Source organism: Xiphias gladius, chromosome 18, assembly GCF_016859285.1.
Source record: "Xiphias gladius isolate SHS-SW01 ecotype Sanya breed wild chromosome 18, ASM1685928v1, whole genome shotgun sequence".
NCBI classification, from domain to species: domain Eukaryota; kingdom Metazoa; phylum Chordata; class Actinopteri; order Istiophoriformes; family Xiphiidae; genus Xiphias; species Xiphias gladius.
This window is the reverse complement of record NC_053417.1, coordinates 18946955-18960456: the sequence shown is the minus strand read 5'-3', so window position 1 is coordinate 18960456 and position 13502 is coordinate 18946955. Positions and strand designations below refer to the sequence as shown.

The following is a 13502-nucleotide window of genomic DNA, read 5'->3' as shown; positions in this document are numbered from 1 at the left end:
TTAAGTGAATACTTCACTGACATTTCAAATGAATGGGCAACACTTCACTTTTAGTGCCCTATTTAGAATTTATAACCAGTATACAAATAATAATAAATTGTTAATAAACTAATGTAGTTCTGAGCAGATGTACATGTTTATTAATGTATTTGTCAACAACTACAACTACATTATAATGTACTTGTAGCCATTTCTTGAATGTTTGTGTTCTACTTAAAAATGCAAAATGCAAAATAAGGGGGAGTAATGGAAGTGTTAACCATGTATACAGAGACCGGTTACACAGCATTTGAAGAGCTGAGTTAAGATATCATTTTGATTCGGAGGAAGGTAATATCTGTAGAAATGTTTAAATTGTTAGGAGGAGGGAGTATGTCTAATGTGATATTGAGTTTTTATTTCTTTTTAAGTGCAGAAAAAGGATCTTAAACCAAAGGCTAATTATCAAAAGCAGGTATCGAGTTCATTTCATTTGTAATAGCTCTGGTTATTCTCCCAAGTCTTGCAAAGTTATGTCTTGAATGAATAGTACAACGTAAAGAAGGGAGAAGGCAATTATATAATTTATCATCCAGACTGATAGGTATAAATGCTCATATGGAAAGATGAGAAGATTGGTACCACTCATGTCTATCAGTTAAATATTTATGGAGGCCTATTTCCGCCAATGTGAGGGGGAACAAAATCCTGTAAGTCATTATAATGACTTACAGGATTTTTTTTCCCCCCGCATCACATTGGGGGAAAATGGACTTCCATAAAATATGAACTGCAGCCAGGAGACTGTTATCTTAGCTTAGCATAAAGACTGGAAACAGGGAGATAAAAAGATTCTGCCTACCAGAACAACTAAAGCTAATTAACATGTTATATCTCATCTATTTAATCCAAAAACTGAAGTGTAAAAACAACAGGTTGTGGTTTATAGGGTTATGTGCCACATTATTTCTTGGCCATCTGCTGTTTGCCTGGAAACATCACAATAATCTCACAATAAAATGTTTATGCTAAAATAGTATACAAACTATTTTTCCTAGCTGTTTGTCCATGCTTCCAGTGTTTTAGGCTATGCTAAGCTAACCTTCTGTAGACATTTATTGGATGCGCTTAGCTAATTAGTGAACTTTAGAAGTGCACAGAGCCAGGCTAACCATTTTCCCCTGTTTTCAGTCTTTATGCTAAGCTATCCACGTCCTGACTCCAGCTTTCATACTGAACGCACAGAGTTGAGAGTTGTATTGATCTTCTCATCTGACTCTCAGCAAGAAAGCAAATAAAAGTATTTCCCACAATGTCAAACTATTCCTTAAAAGATGAGGTTTATAAACAAAAACAGTACCTGAAGAATGCGGTCGAAAGGCTTTAAACCTGCCTGGTCAGCTGGGCCATCCGGGCGGATCATGTTGACATAAACCCCTTTCTCCAGGAGCCCGTCGGATACACTGAAACCAAAGTCATGGCTCTCAAGGTCTTTCCTTATTGTCACCTGAAAACCCAGGGACCTTAGTGTTACAGATTGTACAGCACAGTACATATTCATAAATATCTAGAGGCTTCAACACAGATTTAAGACAGGATGGTCACAAATATAGCAGAGGGCTAGATACCCTGACTTTTAGTCCATAGAATAAGTAAAAAACGATTGGATCCTACTGCATCCTCACAAGGAAGCTAGTCAATAGTAGACTTTAAGTAGATCCTGCTGTCTTCTAAAAGCCGGCAACTTTCAAACTCCCCATCTCTAGTTTCTAGACATGCTTTACATTAAAAATTTAAGAAGTCTCCAACCTTAAGTGGAGGGAGAACATGACAGAGTTCCCTCCAGAGTCTCAGAGGATATTATACAACCGTTTTTACAGGCCTGGCAGTACTCCCCATGACTACTAAACAGACTTTGATGGAGTTTCTCTTTAAAAGCCAGCCCAGGCATTTAAAATAAAACAATACAGAGTACTAAAACACCATGCAGTAAACAGCCTCACAATGACCCATGGAGAAAGAGTAGACCTAAACAGTTATTTTGTGTCGATTGTATTTTAAAGGAATAGTTAGACATTTGGGGAAATATGCTTACATGCTTCTTGCTGAGAGCTAAATGACGAGAACGATTCCATTCCCATGTCTGTATGTTAACTATGAAGATGAGCCATAAAATGGTTGGATTAGCATAAAGACTAGAAACGGGGGACAACAGCTAGCCCTGGACTCCATCCAACGGAAATAAAATTCGAATGCTGGCACCTCTAAAGCTGACTAACATGTTCCTTATGTCTTCTCTCATGCGCGCAGTGACTTTCTACAGTGGATTTTGCTACCTTTGGACAGAGCCAGGCTAGCCATTTCACCCCCGTTTCCAGTCTCTATGCTAAGCAAAGCTAACCGGCTACTGGCTGCAGCTTCATCCCAAACAGACAGATCTGATAATGGTATCGATCTTCTCATCTAACTTTTTGCAAGAAAGTGTATTTCCGTAAAAGTGTTGGACTATTCCTTTAATCCAGTGGCTAGGTGAAAACCCTGGGTGTGGACATATCGTAAAATTAAAGGCGTACCAGGTATTTCATAACGTCCTACAAACACTTACATACACATTTTTACTTTAGAGTTTTAGTAATTTTTGCAAAGTCATTGTGTTGTATTTCTTTGCAGGTGTCTACACCTCCTGTATACACTAAATAGTTACAGTATCCACAGCCACATGCCTCCATATCATTTGTTTCTCTCTGGATTTGCAGCTACACTATAACATTGTCAGCAGTTTAACCATAACATAACAAGAAAAAGCTTTGAGGTGGGACATTACATGTCAAGCTCAGATGACTTTCCATGATATCAAATGTGTCAACTGAAAATATTTTTAATTTCCACACTGCAGGACAGCAATGTGCTCTGTTATTATTGGCCCAGTTTCATCCCAGTCAGTCAGTCGAAAGTGGCACAATGAGATGCACAGATGACAACAAACAGTACACAGACACAGCAGGAGCACCTGCTCAGGTAGTGTTGTGTGTTTTTGTCATACACACGGTGCAAGTCCTGACTGGCCAGGATTCCACTGGGTCCAGTTACACTGTCCTGATGGAAGCCGTGAGTCAAGTGGAGGAGGAACGCGGGTACAAACTTCATAATGGGCAGACTCTCTCAGGACACTGTTGTTCGTACCTTGTTCATCAAGCTGTGAGTGCAACTGACTGATCAGTCAGGGAGGACGGGAGCATCTTTATATACTGGGGAACAGTAATGCAGTTTTACAATCCAGTGTAAGATCAATCTGATGATCAACACTGATGTTAGAGAAAAAGACGAGCACTTTTTTCCCAGGTCTCACATCTAGTTTTCCACCGTTCACGACATAGCTATTGTAAAAGGACATATGGGCTAACACCACATTCACGCAATGTCGTGAGAATGTGAAGAACAGGAAAAACAACCCCTATTCCAACTTGGAAGAGTTCACGCATTATTTCAAGGTGGTTAGCCATAGGGCTAATGATATAAATGTGCAAACCTTGTAGTCACACCAGATAACACAACAAAAGTAGCAAAGTTAGACTGTTTATGTATTTGTAGCAGTTAGTTACCAGGTGAAATGAACAAATATGTACAGGTTTTAGCTCCAATAAAATTAGCTGAATCCATTATATTAGTGTTAGGACTGGATTTTACTTTGATATAACTGCCAGCAGTGTGTTTACATGTCTGTTTACATGTCTGTTATTCTTTTCACCAAGTGGGAGTTATCATCAGTGTCAAAAATTCCTGATGTCTCTGACTGAGTCAAGTCGGAGGCTGGTGTTAATGTTTTTATTCCCCCACTCGGCTGCTTGTAATTACAGTTTAAATTTCAAATATGATATGATATATGAACGTGGCATAAGCTTGTTGGTCCCGCCTGTACCTTGTAAATCCTCGGTAATTAAAAAAGCTGTTTACAGTGTAATTTAGTTTTAATTTGTTACTTCCTTTGCACCCACCTGTGGGTACCAAGTAAGTATTTCATCAGTACTTCTTATGTACAAAATATTTATACTGTAATTTAAGGGGCTTTCATGTAAAGCATAATCAATCTTTCCCACATTTTAATTTTTGTTGTTTGTTTTTAAAACTAGTTATTCTGATGAGAAATGCTTAAAGTCACTCTCTAACTGAACTACCTTGTGCAGTGCCAGAGTTGTAGGGGACAAAATATCGCAGGGGTCCCCTTTACCCCTGGCTGGTACGTCTCTGGCTCCAGTCGACATGTTCAGGTTGCTTTTGTTCTTAGAGTCGGCAGAGATTCCCTCCCTCTTAATCGGACTAATTTCAGACTGAAAAATCAAGTCCTCATTGGTCTTGGTCTCCTCTAGGTACAGACTAAGTGTACTGCCTGTCATGGATGCCTGAAAGAGTGCAAAAATGAAAGGGATTATTAGAGCATCATGTATTAAAAAAGAAAAAAAAAAAAATTTGGACAATCAAAAAACACACACAACTGTAATCTCCCATGCAGTGTACACAGTGCCTGATTAGAGGCAGAGGCACTGCACAAAAGCCTCCCTCGGTCAGTATGGCAGCAGGTGCCTGGCCTGTCTTGTCAGATTTAATAACAGATTACAGTGGGGATTATCATAATGCTTCATCTGGCACAATCATGTATTCATAGAGACCTGTCTAAGTAAGACAAAGCAGATGGAGGAGGAGAGGACACAGGAGATCCGGGCCTACCTCCAGCTCCCTGAGAATCTCTGACTGGCCGCAGGTCTCAAGGTCCTGCAGAGCCTGGGACCAGAAGCTGTCCTCCTGGTTCAGGGTGCCATGGCAACGAGGGGGGCTGACGAATCTATGACAATGCAGGAACCAGAACATGAGAGCAGCCCTGTAGTCTGGAGGCCGGTACTGCGTACAAAGGCAGCATGGGAAATGAAGTTTTTGGGCTGCACGCTGGAGAGTCCCTTTGAAAATCTCTCAGGACCACAGTGAAGGTTTATTTGTAAATTCTCTCACTTGTTGCAGCTCAAACGCTGAGGAGTCCGCTAGATTAGATAAAGCCTTTAAAAGAGTTCATGTATACAAAAGTAACGTCACTCCCCCAAAAAAGCAGAAATTCAAAAGCATGTGACACAAAAGTTCAGGGAAAAAAGAAGTCAAGTGTGAAGAGACAAATAAGGCTGATGTATCCTTGGGCGCTTTAGGTGCTTTCTGAGGAAATGTTTTTGGTTTGGACAAGGGGTGACAGAAAAAGATGTGACTATGTGAAACACCAAAGAGCTCGTGGGCTGTTAGTAAAGCAGATGAGAGAGAGAATACCTGAGAAAGAAGAGAAAAGGACAGTTTGGAAATGCACAAAATGTGAAAAGCATACAACACAAAATGAAGAGAAAATAACTCAGAGTGTGCAGTTTGCTTTTGTCAATGAATTCAAAAAGGGCAAAAGAAGATTTTATTGATACACAGTGGCGGAAAAAGTACTCAGATCCTTTACTTCAGTAAAAGCACAACCACAACATGAAAAAATACCCCATTACAAATTAAAGGTCTGCATTCAAAATCCAATTTAAGTAAAAGCACAGAAGTATTATCAGATAAATACACTTAAAGTATCAAAAGTAGAAGGACTCATTCTGTAGTAAAAAGTCCCCTTGACTAATATAATATGATAGTTTTAGATTTTTAATACCGATGCAACAACGTATAAGCAGCATTTTGCTGTTGTTGACAGTTGAGGTCGAGCTAGTCTGTCTACTTGACATACAGCTTCCAAAATAGGGCTCAGGCCCCTCCCAAAGAGTCACAAGATAAATCTGAGGTTTTCAAGAGATGATTAATGGGAGAGGACAGAAGAAATAACAAAGCTCTTCTTCGATTTAAATGGAAACATCTGAGCTGTTTAGAGGGAGTATAACTGTTGGTAAACTACTAACAACTCAGACATCTGTAACATGACAAGGGGCCCAAAAACAAACAAAAAGTTTGGAACCACTGGTTTAATCTTTAACAATGTGTTGTATTTCATAAGCTTATCATATGTTTTTGTTCATGTGAAATATTAATCTGAAAAGTAACTACTAACTGTAGCTCTTAGATAAATATAGCAGAGTAAAAAGCACAATACTCCCTCTGAAATGTAGCGGCGCGGACTCAAGCAAAATTTTACTTGAGTACAGTTTTTGAGTAAATGTAATTAATAACTTTCCTACCACTGCTTATACACATGATTTTGATTAAATGAAATATGTTTTTTGCTGTGAAATCAAAAACAAGATGTTGACAGGAAGGAAACTGCACTTACCCAGGTATCTTGTCCCATTCATCCTCAGTGAATCTCCCATCATACAGTGCTGTGTGGTGGACTAAACCTGCAGAGCTCGAACTGGTTTGGGTCCTGTGCTTTGTGCGCCTCCAATCATTTGGATTGAGCAACAGATCGGATGCCTTGTGAAGATATGTCCCTAATAAAATAAAAAAATAAAAAACAAGGAAAACAAGAGAAGCCACTGATCTCATTAGATGCGAGAAAGGAAATGGGTGACATTTAGGCAGCGAGCGCCCAGTGAACCTCACCTTGGCTACTGTAGCCTGCGTCGAACCCCGAGCTATCCCAGGAGTTCATGGCAGAGTCTATACTGGGAACAGTGGCAGAGTAGACCTCTGAGTGTTTACTGGTCTTCTGGGAGTCTGTCAGTTCATCCTCTGTGTCACTTAGAAACCCAGCCTCTCTGTCCGAGGGCTGTCGGCCATCAGACTCTGGGAGCAAACATTGACTCAAGTGAGCATCAAACATTTCAAAACACTAAAATAAAAACACTATCACTTCCACTGCCTGTGTGTGTTAAAAAAGGCTAAATCAAAGCATGTTTGACAAAGCCCATTAAAACTTTCCTTCTTCTATTTTACAATCATTTTTTCTGATTTGCATTTGTCTCTTTATATGTTGTCTTCTCTGTCTATGTTTATCCCTCATCCTCTTTTTCTTCTCCGGTAAATCAACTTGTAACTAAAAGTGCTGTGTAAATGATAGCATGAGGACAAAGGGAATGTATCTCTGGACATTGGTTCAGCGGTGATGTTCCATCCACAGGAAAGTGGAGGAGCAGATTATAAAAAGTGAATGGATTTGAAAAAAAAAAAAATTACTTGAAGATTAAAACAGTGGACAAAAACATTTGGAAAAAAAAAAAAAAAAATGGCACCCAGTCATTACAAATAATGTCTTAGGCCCATGACAAACTTAATGAAACAGAAAAGTGAATGTTAAAACATGTGTCATAATGTAACTGTTTATTATTATTATGAATCCATGTGCCCTTATCTACTCACTGTTTGTGTTTCTTAAATTATTTTTTTTCTTTTTATTAATTTACTTTTTCGCTTTCTTCTCTCCGTGTTTTTGTTTTTATTTTAACTCATTTCTGCAACTGTATTTTTGCAAGATAATTTTTGCAAACTGCTGTGCGTAATAAAAAAAATAAATACGTAATGAGTTGAAAAACAAAAAAACAAAACAAAAAACTCTGAAAACATACGGTCGGCTTGTTTCTTGATCTTAAGGGTGACGGACTCCCCGGCCATCTGCAGGAGGTGGATGGCCTCGCTCAGCGGCTTTCCTTTTAAACTGACCCCATTGATGGCCAGGACTCTGTCCCCTATATGGATGGCCCCGGTCCTGCAGGGTTAGGAGAGCAGAGGAGACAGGGATACCAGAGTATACCAGACAGTACCAACAGGCGGGCCAGGAAACCTGTCAGGCTGCCAGAGTGCTGACTGAGATGGAGACAAAGAGGCTTCTTGTTGTAGAAAAAGACGAGACAGCCATTGTTTACTGTCTCATTTAAAAAAAAAAAAAAAAAAAAAAAGTTTCCAAAGGGAGCCAGTACAGATTTGATGAGCGTCAGCATAAAGTAAGTGTCACTATCTTCTAAAATAACTACCCTGACCCCCAGCCTGCCCGCCCCTCACCTCTCTGCCAGGCCCTTCTTGGTGAGGCCAGAAATGACGATGGGGTCAAAGGGCTCCTCTGTGCCAGAAATGGTGATGCCTAGTGGTCCGTTGTATCTCTTCAGCTCAACTGTGTAGATTATGGAGCCTGACATCTCCAACTCATCTACAGCACATGGGGAAACAGTAGATACCATCCATAAGATTCAAGATTATATAAAGATGTAATGAAGAGACAGAACTATTTCAGGAGAAAATCATTCGTGCAAATGGACAAATACAGGAGCTACTTAAGTCCAGAGAGCTTTTTCACCTTTACGTCTCATTTTATTCTCGTTGAACTGCTTTTAAACGTTTGATGGCTTATATACAGTGGTACGAAAAGACTTTGCACACCTGTAAACAAAAAGGTACGTAGGAGAAAAAGCAATGGTACAAGAAAAAAATTGAACGTGGGATTTGTTTTTTGTTTCGTTTTATATGCAGCGGTGGAAGTAGTATTCAGTTCCTTAACTTAAGTAAAAGTACCGATACAACTTTCTAAAAATATTCCATTACAAATCCTGCAAATCTTAAAGTAATATCAGCAAAATATACTTAAAGTATCAAAAACTAAAAGTATGAGTTGTGAAAAAAAAAAAAAAAGCACAACAGCATAAACAGCATTTTACTGTCATAGCTGGTCAAAGTGGAGCTAGTTTTAGCAACTTTACAGTATATACAGTTAGGTTATTTAGTCCGGTTTAAACCTGAAACCAATTAGTTCATTAATCAATTAGAGAATCAACAGAATATTAAATTATATAATATTGATAATCAATTAATTTCTCAAGCAATTTTTTAGGCAAAAATGTCAAAATTTCACTGCTTCAAGCTTCTGAGATCTGAATATAGGTCGGTTTTTCTTCATTTTCTATCATATTCAACTTGGGCTCTGGGAGTTTGTGATAGACATTTGTTACTATGACTATTTCCTGACATTTAAATGGACCAAACAGTACAGTGATGTTTATTTGAGAAAATAATGGTCAGATTGTTATCAGCGTCACGCAGTTGGAGCCTAGTGGTTTCCAAGCTGAGGGGTCAGGCCCCTTCACAGGGTCACAAGATACGTCTGATAAATCTCAAGGGTAGGAAAGAAGAAATAAACAAATTTGTGCTCCACAAATTTGAATTCAGTTTTTGGACTTTTTGTGTAATCTTGATTTTTTTTTGTGAAAAATGTGATAATTCTACTTCTTTTGGCCTTGAACAATTATTTAAATTAAATCATATGACAAGTTTAGAGGGGGAATGTAAGAGGTCACAAGCCAAAAAGAGATTGGAACCGCTGGTGTAATCTTTAACAATGCATTTCATTTTATAAACTCTTTTTATGTAAAATCTTAATCCGAAAAGCAAGTAGTAACTACAGCTGTCAAATAAATGTAATGGAGTAAAAATATTTCCTAATGAAATAGAAGCATAATTTATACTTAGTATAAAATATACTATTAAATTATACTCAACTATAAGTATAAGTAGTGTACTTGAATATATGTACTTGGTCCCTTTCCACCACTGCTCCTACACTGGATTGATGTTTTGTGTTCTAAGTGATTAGATGTACCAATATTGTCCTCATCCTTCTGGATTCGCAGTTTGACCATTTCCTCGGCCTGCTGCAGGATGTGCATGGCATCCTCCATGGTGCAGTTCTCCAGACGCACGCTGTCGATGGCCAGCAGCCTGTCTCCAGGCTCCAGAGTGCCTGTTCTACCGGACACAAGAGCAAGAGGATCCAAACTATTAACTGGGACTCACCAGCAGAATCCTATTAGCCTGGTGTCTCAGGGGGATCCTTGGGGTGACCGTAACCTCACCCTCACCCTAATCAACACTGAGCTCTTCTGAAATGCTGTTCCTCTGCCATACTGATCCAGTTTTCATAGCTCAATCCAATTAGGCTTGTATTACACACTGGATTCACAAAACAATTTTATGTTGTTCACGAATAATCCCATATAAGCCAAGGAACCTAGTTCACCCTGAGCTGTAAAGTGTTCAGAAATATTGTCATTGGGTCATTGCCACAGACTGTTTTGATATTTACAAGAAAATGTGTAAGACTTAGTGCTGTGAGAGCTGGAGAAACAAAACGTTCAGCAGTAATATCATTAGCTCTGTGTGATGACAGGACATACCTGTGTGCTATGCTGCCTTTTCTGATGTCAGAGATGATGAGGGGCTTGCCAGGCTTCTTACTTGCTGTTAAAACAGAGGAAAAATTTTAGGGGTTTTATTTCAGGATGTGTGACATGAGGGTAAAACCACATTAACAGTGACTCTAAATATTTCAAATTAGTCAACTTCCTTCTCTTTTTGTTGCACTGCTCATACTTGGCTTCCTGTTTGCATTTTTTTTCCTTTTAAACAGAGTTAGTTGGAACAGGAGGGGATAATGATGAATGCTGGTACAGGCCAGTATTATTCAGAGGTAATGAGGTATGTGCCCCCATGCTTTTGCGAGGCTGGGTTTTATGGATCATAGAACATTGGTTTAAAGGAGATTTCCAGTATGCAGGTCTGTAGGGTATTATTAAGCAACACTGCCCCCTGCTGTAAGTTTTGTTGCCAGCAAACTCACCACTGATGGTGATGCCCAGCTCCACTCCTCTCCTCTTGGGTAGTTTAACATGGAAGGTGCCACTGCTGGGAACCACTGACTCTAAGTGAGATTTAAAGTAAAGATTTAAGCACAAAGAAACATGATTCCACAATCAGAAATGGTTTCAAGTGCAGTACATGTGCTATATGATACCTGCAACGTCAAACTCAATCTCTACTGTGACCTTATTGGCCAAAGCGGAGTCTCGGAGCAGCTGATGGGCTTCCTCCAAAGTGCCGTCTTCTGTCGGGATCCCATTAATGGACAACAGTCTGTCTCCAACCTGCAGCAGCCCACACCTTAACACGGAAAATGCACAAAAACAACCCAGTCTGAAAAGTGTCTTTAAAAAGTTAATCACAATCTCCGAGAGGTGATGTCTTCCACCCTCATTAGTGAGTTAGTTTAGTTATTTATTTATTTATCTTTATATATCCAGGAAATAGCATGGAGATCAAGAGACATGGGAACAACACATACAGTGGTGGTGCTGTTTAATCGCATTGCGTTAATCAGAGAAGTATTTCTCTTATTTAGCTTACCCTCATTGGGTAACACATGTCAGTATAAAGAAAGTTAGGTCACAGAAAGCAGTGACTACACACACGTGTAATAGTTACAACAGCTACAAATATAATTAGAAATATCAGCAAGTAGAACTTAAACGTCTCTCAGAAGGAAAAGTGTCTTACTTCAGTTTGTTTTTTTTCTTTTTGCAGAACAAACAAATCTTCTTTAGCTTTCTTCTTTGCTTGTTTTGTCCAAGCAACGGTTGAAAACCCAAAGATATTGAATTAAAAATGATATAAAAACAAAAAAAACATACCAACCACTCATATTTGAGAGGATTGAAGCAGCAAATGTTGACATTTTTTGCTTCATAAAAGGACCTACAATGAATCAATTACCAAAATTGGTAGATTCATTTTATGTCAGTTAAGTAACCTCTTGATGAAATAGTGGTTTCAGTCTGCCCATGCTAGCATCAGCAAGGTTTTGAATTTACACTTTTATGGAAATGATTCTGACGAGTGACACCGTGTCATTAACTTTAACACCAAATCACATTGGCTGAATGTTTAAAATGCCATCTATGAAAACAAAATATTGCCTATTGGCTTGACATATACACATTTAAAACCGACCCATTATTTGAACCTGACAATTACCCCAGCTAGCAAATGCACACATACAAAGGAAAATAATTTAAAAATCACACACATCACACATTTCATCAGACTCCTAATTGCTAGGGCAAACACCGAAGCACTGTCAACTGATATTAATTCACTAAGGGCCGCCGCTCATTAACCTTGTGTGGAGGCTGAGACACCGACATCACAGTCGGATGCTTTGTTTGAGTCACTCCTGTCCAACTGCTGCTGGACTAATCGTGTTACTAGGCCCAGGAGAGATGGTCCTGCGCTGCCGGCACAGGCGGCATCATTAATCTTGCGAGACAAGGACAGATACTAAGCAGTGGCCTGATCAGAGCTGTGTGTTAATTAGACTGCAACATGTAGTCTTGATCAATACAATACATACCAATACTGTGTGTGTGTGTGTCTGTGTTCATTTAAAAAAAAAAGAAAAAAAAAAAGAAAATCTTGCTGCATTAATGGACCATGGATAATGTGTGATAAATCTACTACTGGCGGCTGCTGCTTCTCTTAATTTGTCAGAAACACACTCAAGACTAAAGTAACTGTCAAAATAATTTTCTAAGACCTCTCGAAATCTTGGGTTATGACATCCCTCACTAATGAAATAAACCATTACCATGAGCAAGGGTTGATAAGCACTAAACTATCTAGCTATTTCTCACATTTTTGACTTGTGACCCTTTAAAAAAGAAGCAATATCTACTTGTGCCCATTGATAGCGCATACAGTATGTCTCTCTGTTGTGACTAGCTCAACCTTAGATGGATATTTTCCTCGTTTTCTTTTTATATATTTTTTTTTAAACAAAGAAAAACAAGAGTCTACAGCCATGCCAGCAGCTCTGTGAGGGCTAAATGGCAACGTCAGCATACTAACATGTTGGCAATGACAATACTAATGTTGGTCACCATCAGAAACAAAGTACAGCTCAGGCTGATGAGCATATCATTTGTTTTGTAGGTATTTGATCACAAAACAAAGTACTGGACAAATGAACCTTTCATAACGATTCATCCTGATCAAGGCTGCATTACCAGCCAGGCAAGGTGGGCAACTGCCCTCTAGGGGCCCCAGACCCTCAGGGGCCCCGAAAGCCCCAGGCTTACTCTACTCTATTTCTGATCTCTATTAATCACAAATTTGTTAAAAATTTGCAACACTGAAGTAGAATATCAACTATGTAGGATCCTCAATTTTCCATCTTGGGGCCCCCGCTCCTGTAGAGGGACCCCGTGTCAAAATCTAGACCCGAAGACCTAAACTGTTTCAGTATATACTGAGATGATTTGTTGTAAAGTTGTGTTTTATCAAATCGCTTTAATTTTTTCTGAAGGTCAAGAAATTAACAGTCAGAAAACATCAGGCAAGGTAGTATTATTCCATTATAGGAGTAAGCCTGTCACTGACAATATTTTAGCTATCAATACATTGACATGACAATTATTTTCTCAAATAATTGATTGATTGTTCAGTGTAGAAAATAGAGAAAAAAGGCCCACCAGAATTCCCTGAGGCCCAAGTTAACATATTCAGATTTCTTCGTTTTGTGTGACCAGCTGTCAAAAACTCCAAAACTCCAAACTTTGAGTCTATCACCATAGAAAACTGTGAAACTAGCAAATATTCACATTTGAGAAGCTGGTACCAGTGAATTTTGGGTATTTTTTAAAAAATGACTTAAAGGATCAATCAATTGATGGGGGTCAGTTGTGGCAGAACAACAACTCTTTGCTCAAGGACCCCTTCGGAGGCTGATCTGGACATAACCTTAGTGGTGC

General features: G+C 39.0%; 1 protein-coding gene across 1 annotated transcript in view; it reads right to left on the bottom strand.

The window, feature by feature from the left end:
• The window catches only part of LOC120803605 (glutamate receptor-interacting protein 2-like), a 34385-nt gene that overhangs the window by 1868 nt on the left and 19015 nt on the right, over nt 1-13502 (bottom strand). Inside the window, exons 13-23 of the mRNA XM_040152225.1 lie at nt 10715-10860; nt 10541-10621; nt 10098-10161; nt 9524-9669; nt 7936-8080; nt 7503-7642; nt 6541-6723; nt 6269-6428; nt 4705-4819; nt 4155-4379; nt 1340-1486 (exon numbers count right to left, since the gene is read on the bottom strand). Coding sequence (XP_040008159.1) covers nt 1340-1486; nt 4155-4379; nt 4705-4819; nt 6269-6428; nt 6541-6723; nt 7503-7642; nt 7936-8080; nt 9524-9669; nt 10098-10161; nt 10541-10621; nt 10715-10860 — 1552 coding nt within the window. The remainder of the gene's footprint in view (nt 1-1339; nt 1487-4154; nt 4380-4704; nt 4820-6268; nt 6429-6540; nt 6724-7502; nt 7643-7935; nt 8081-9523; nt 9670-10097; nt 10162-10540; nt 10622-10714; nt 10861-13502) is intronic.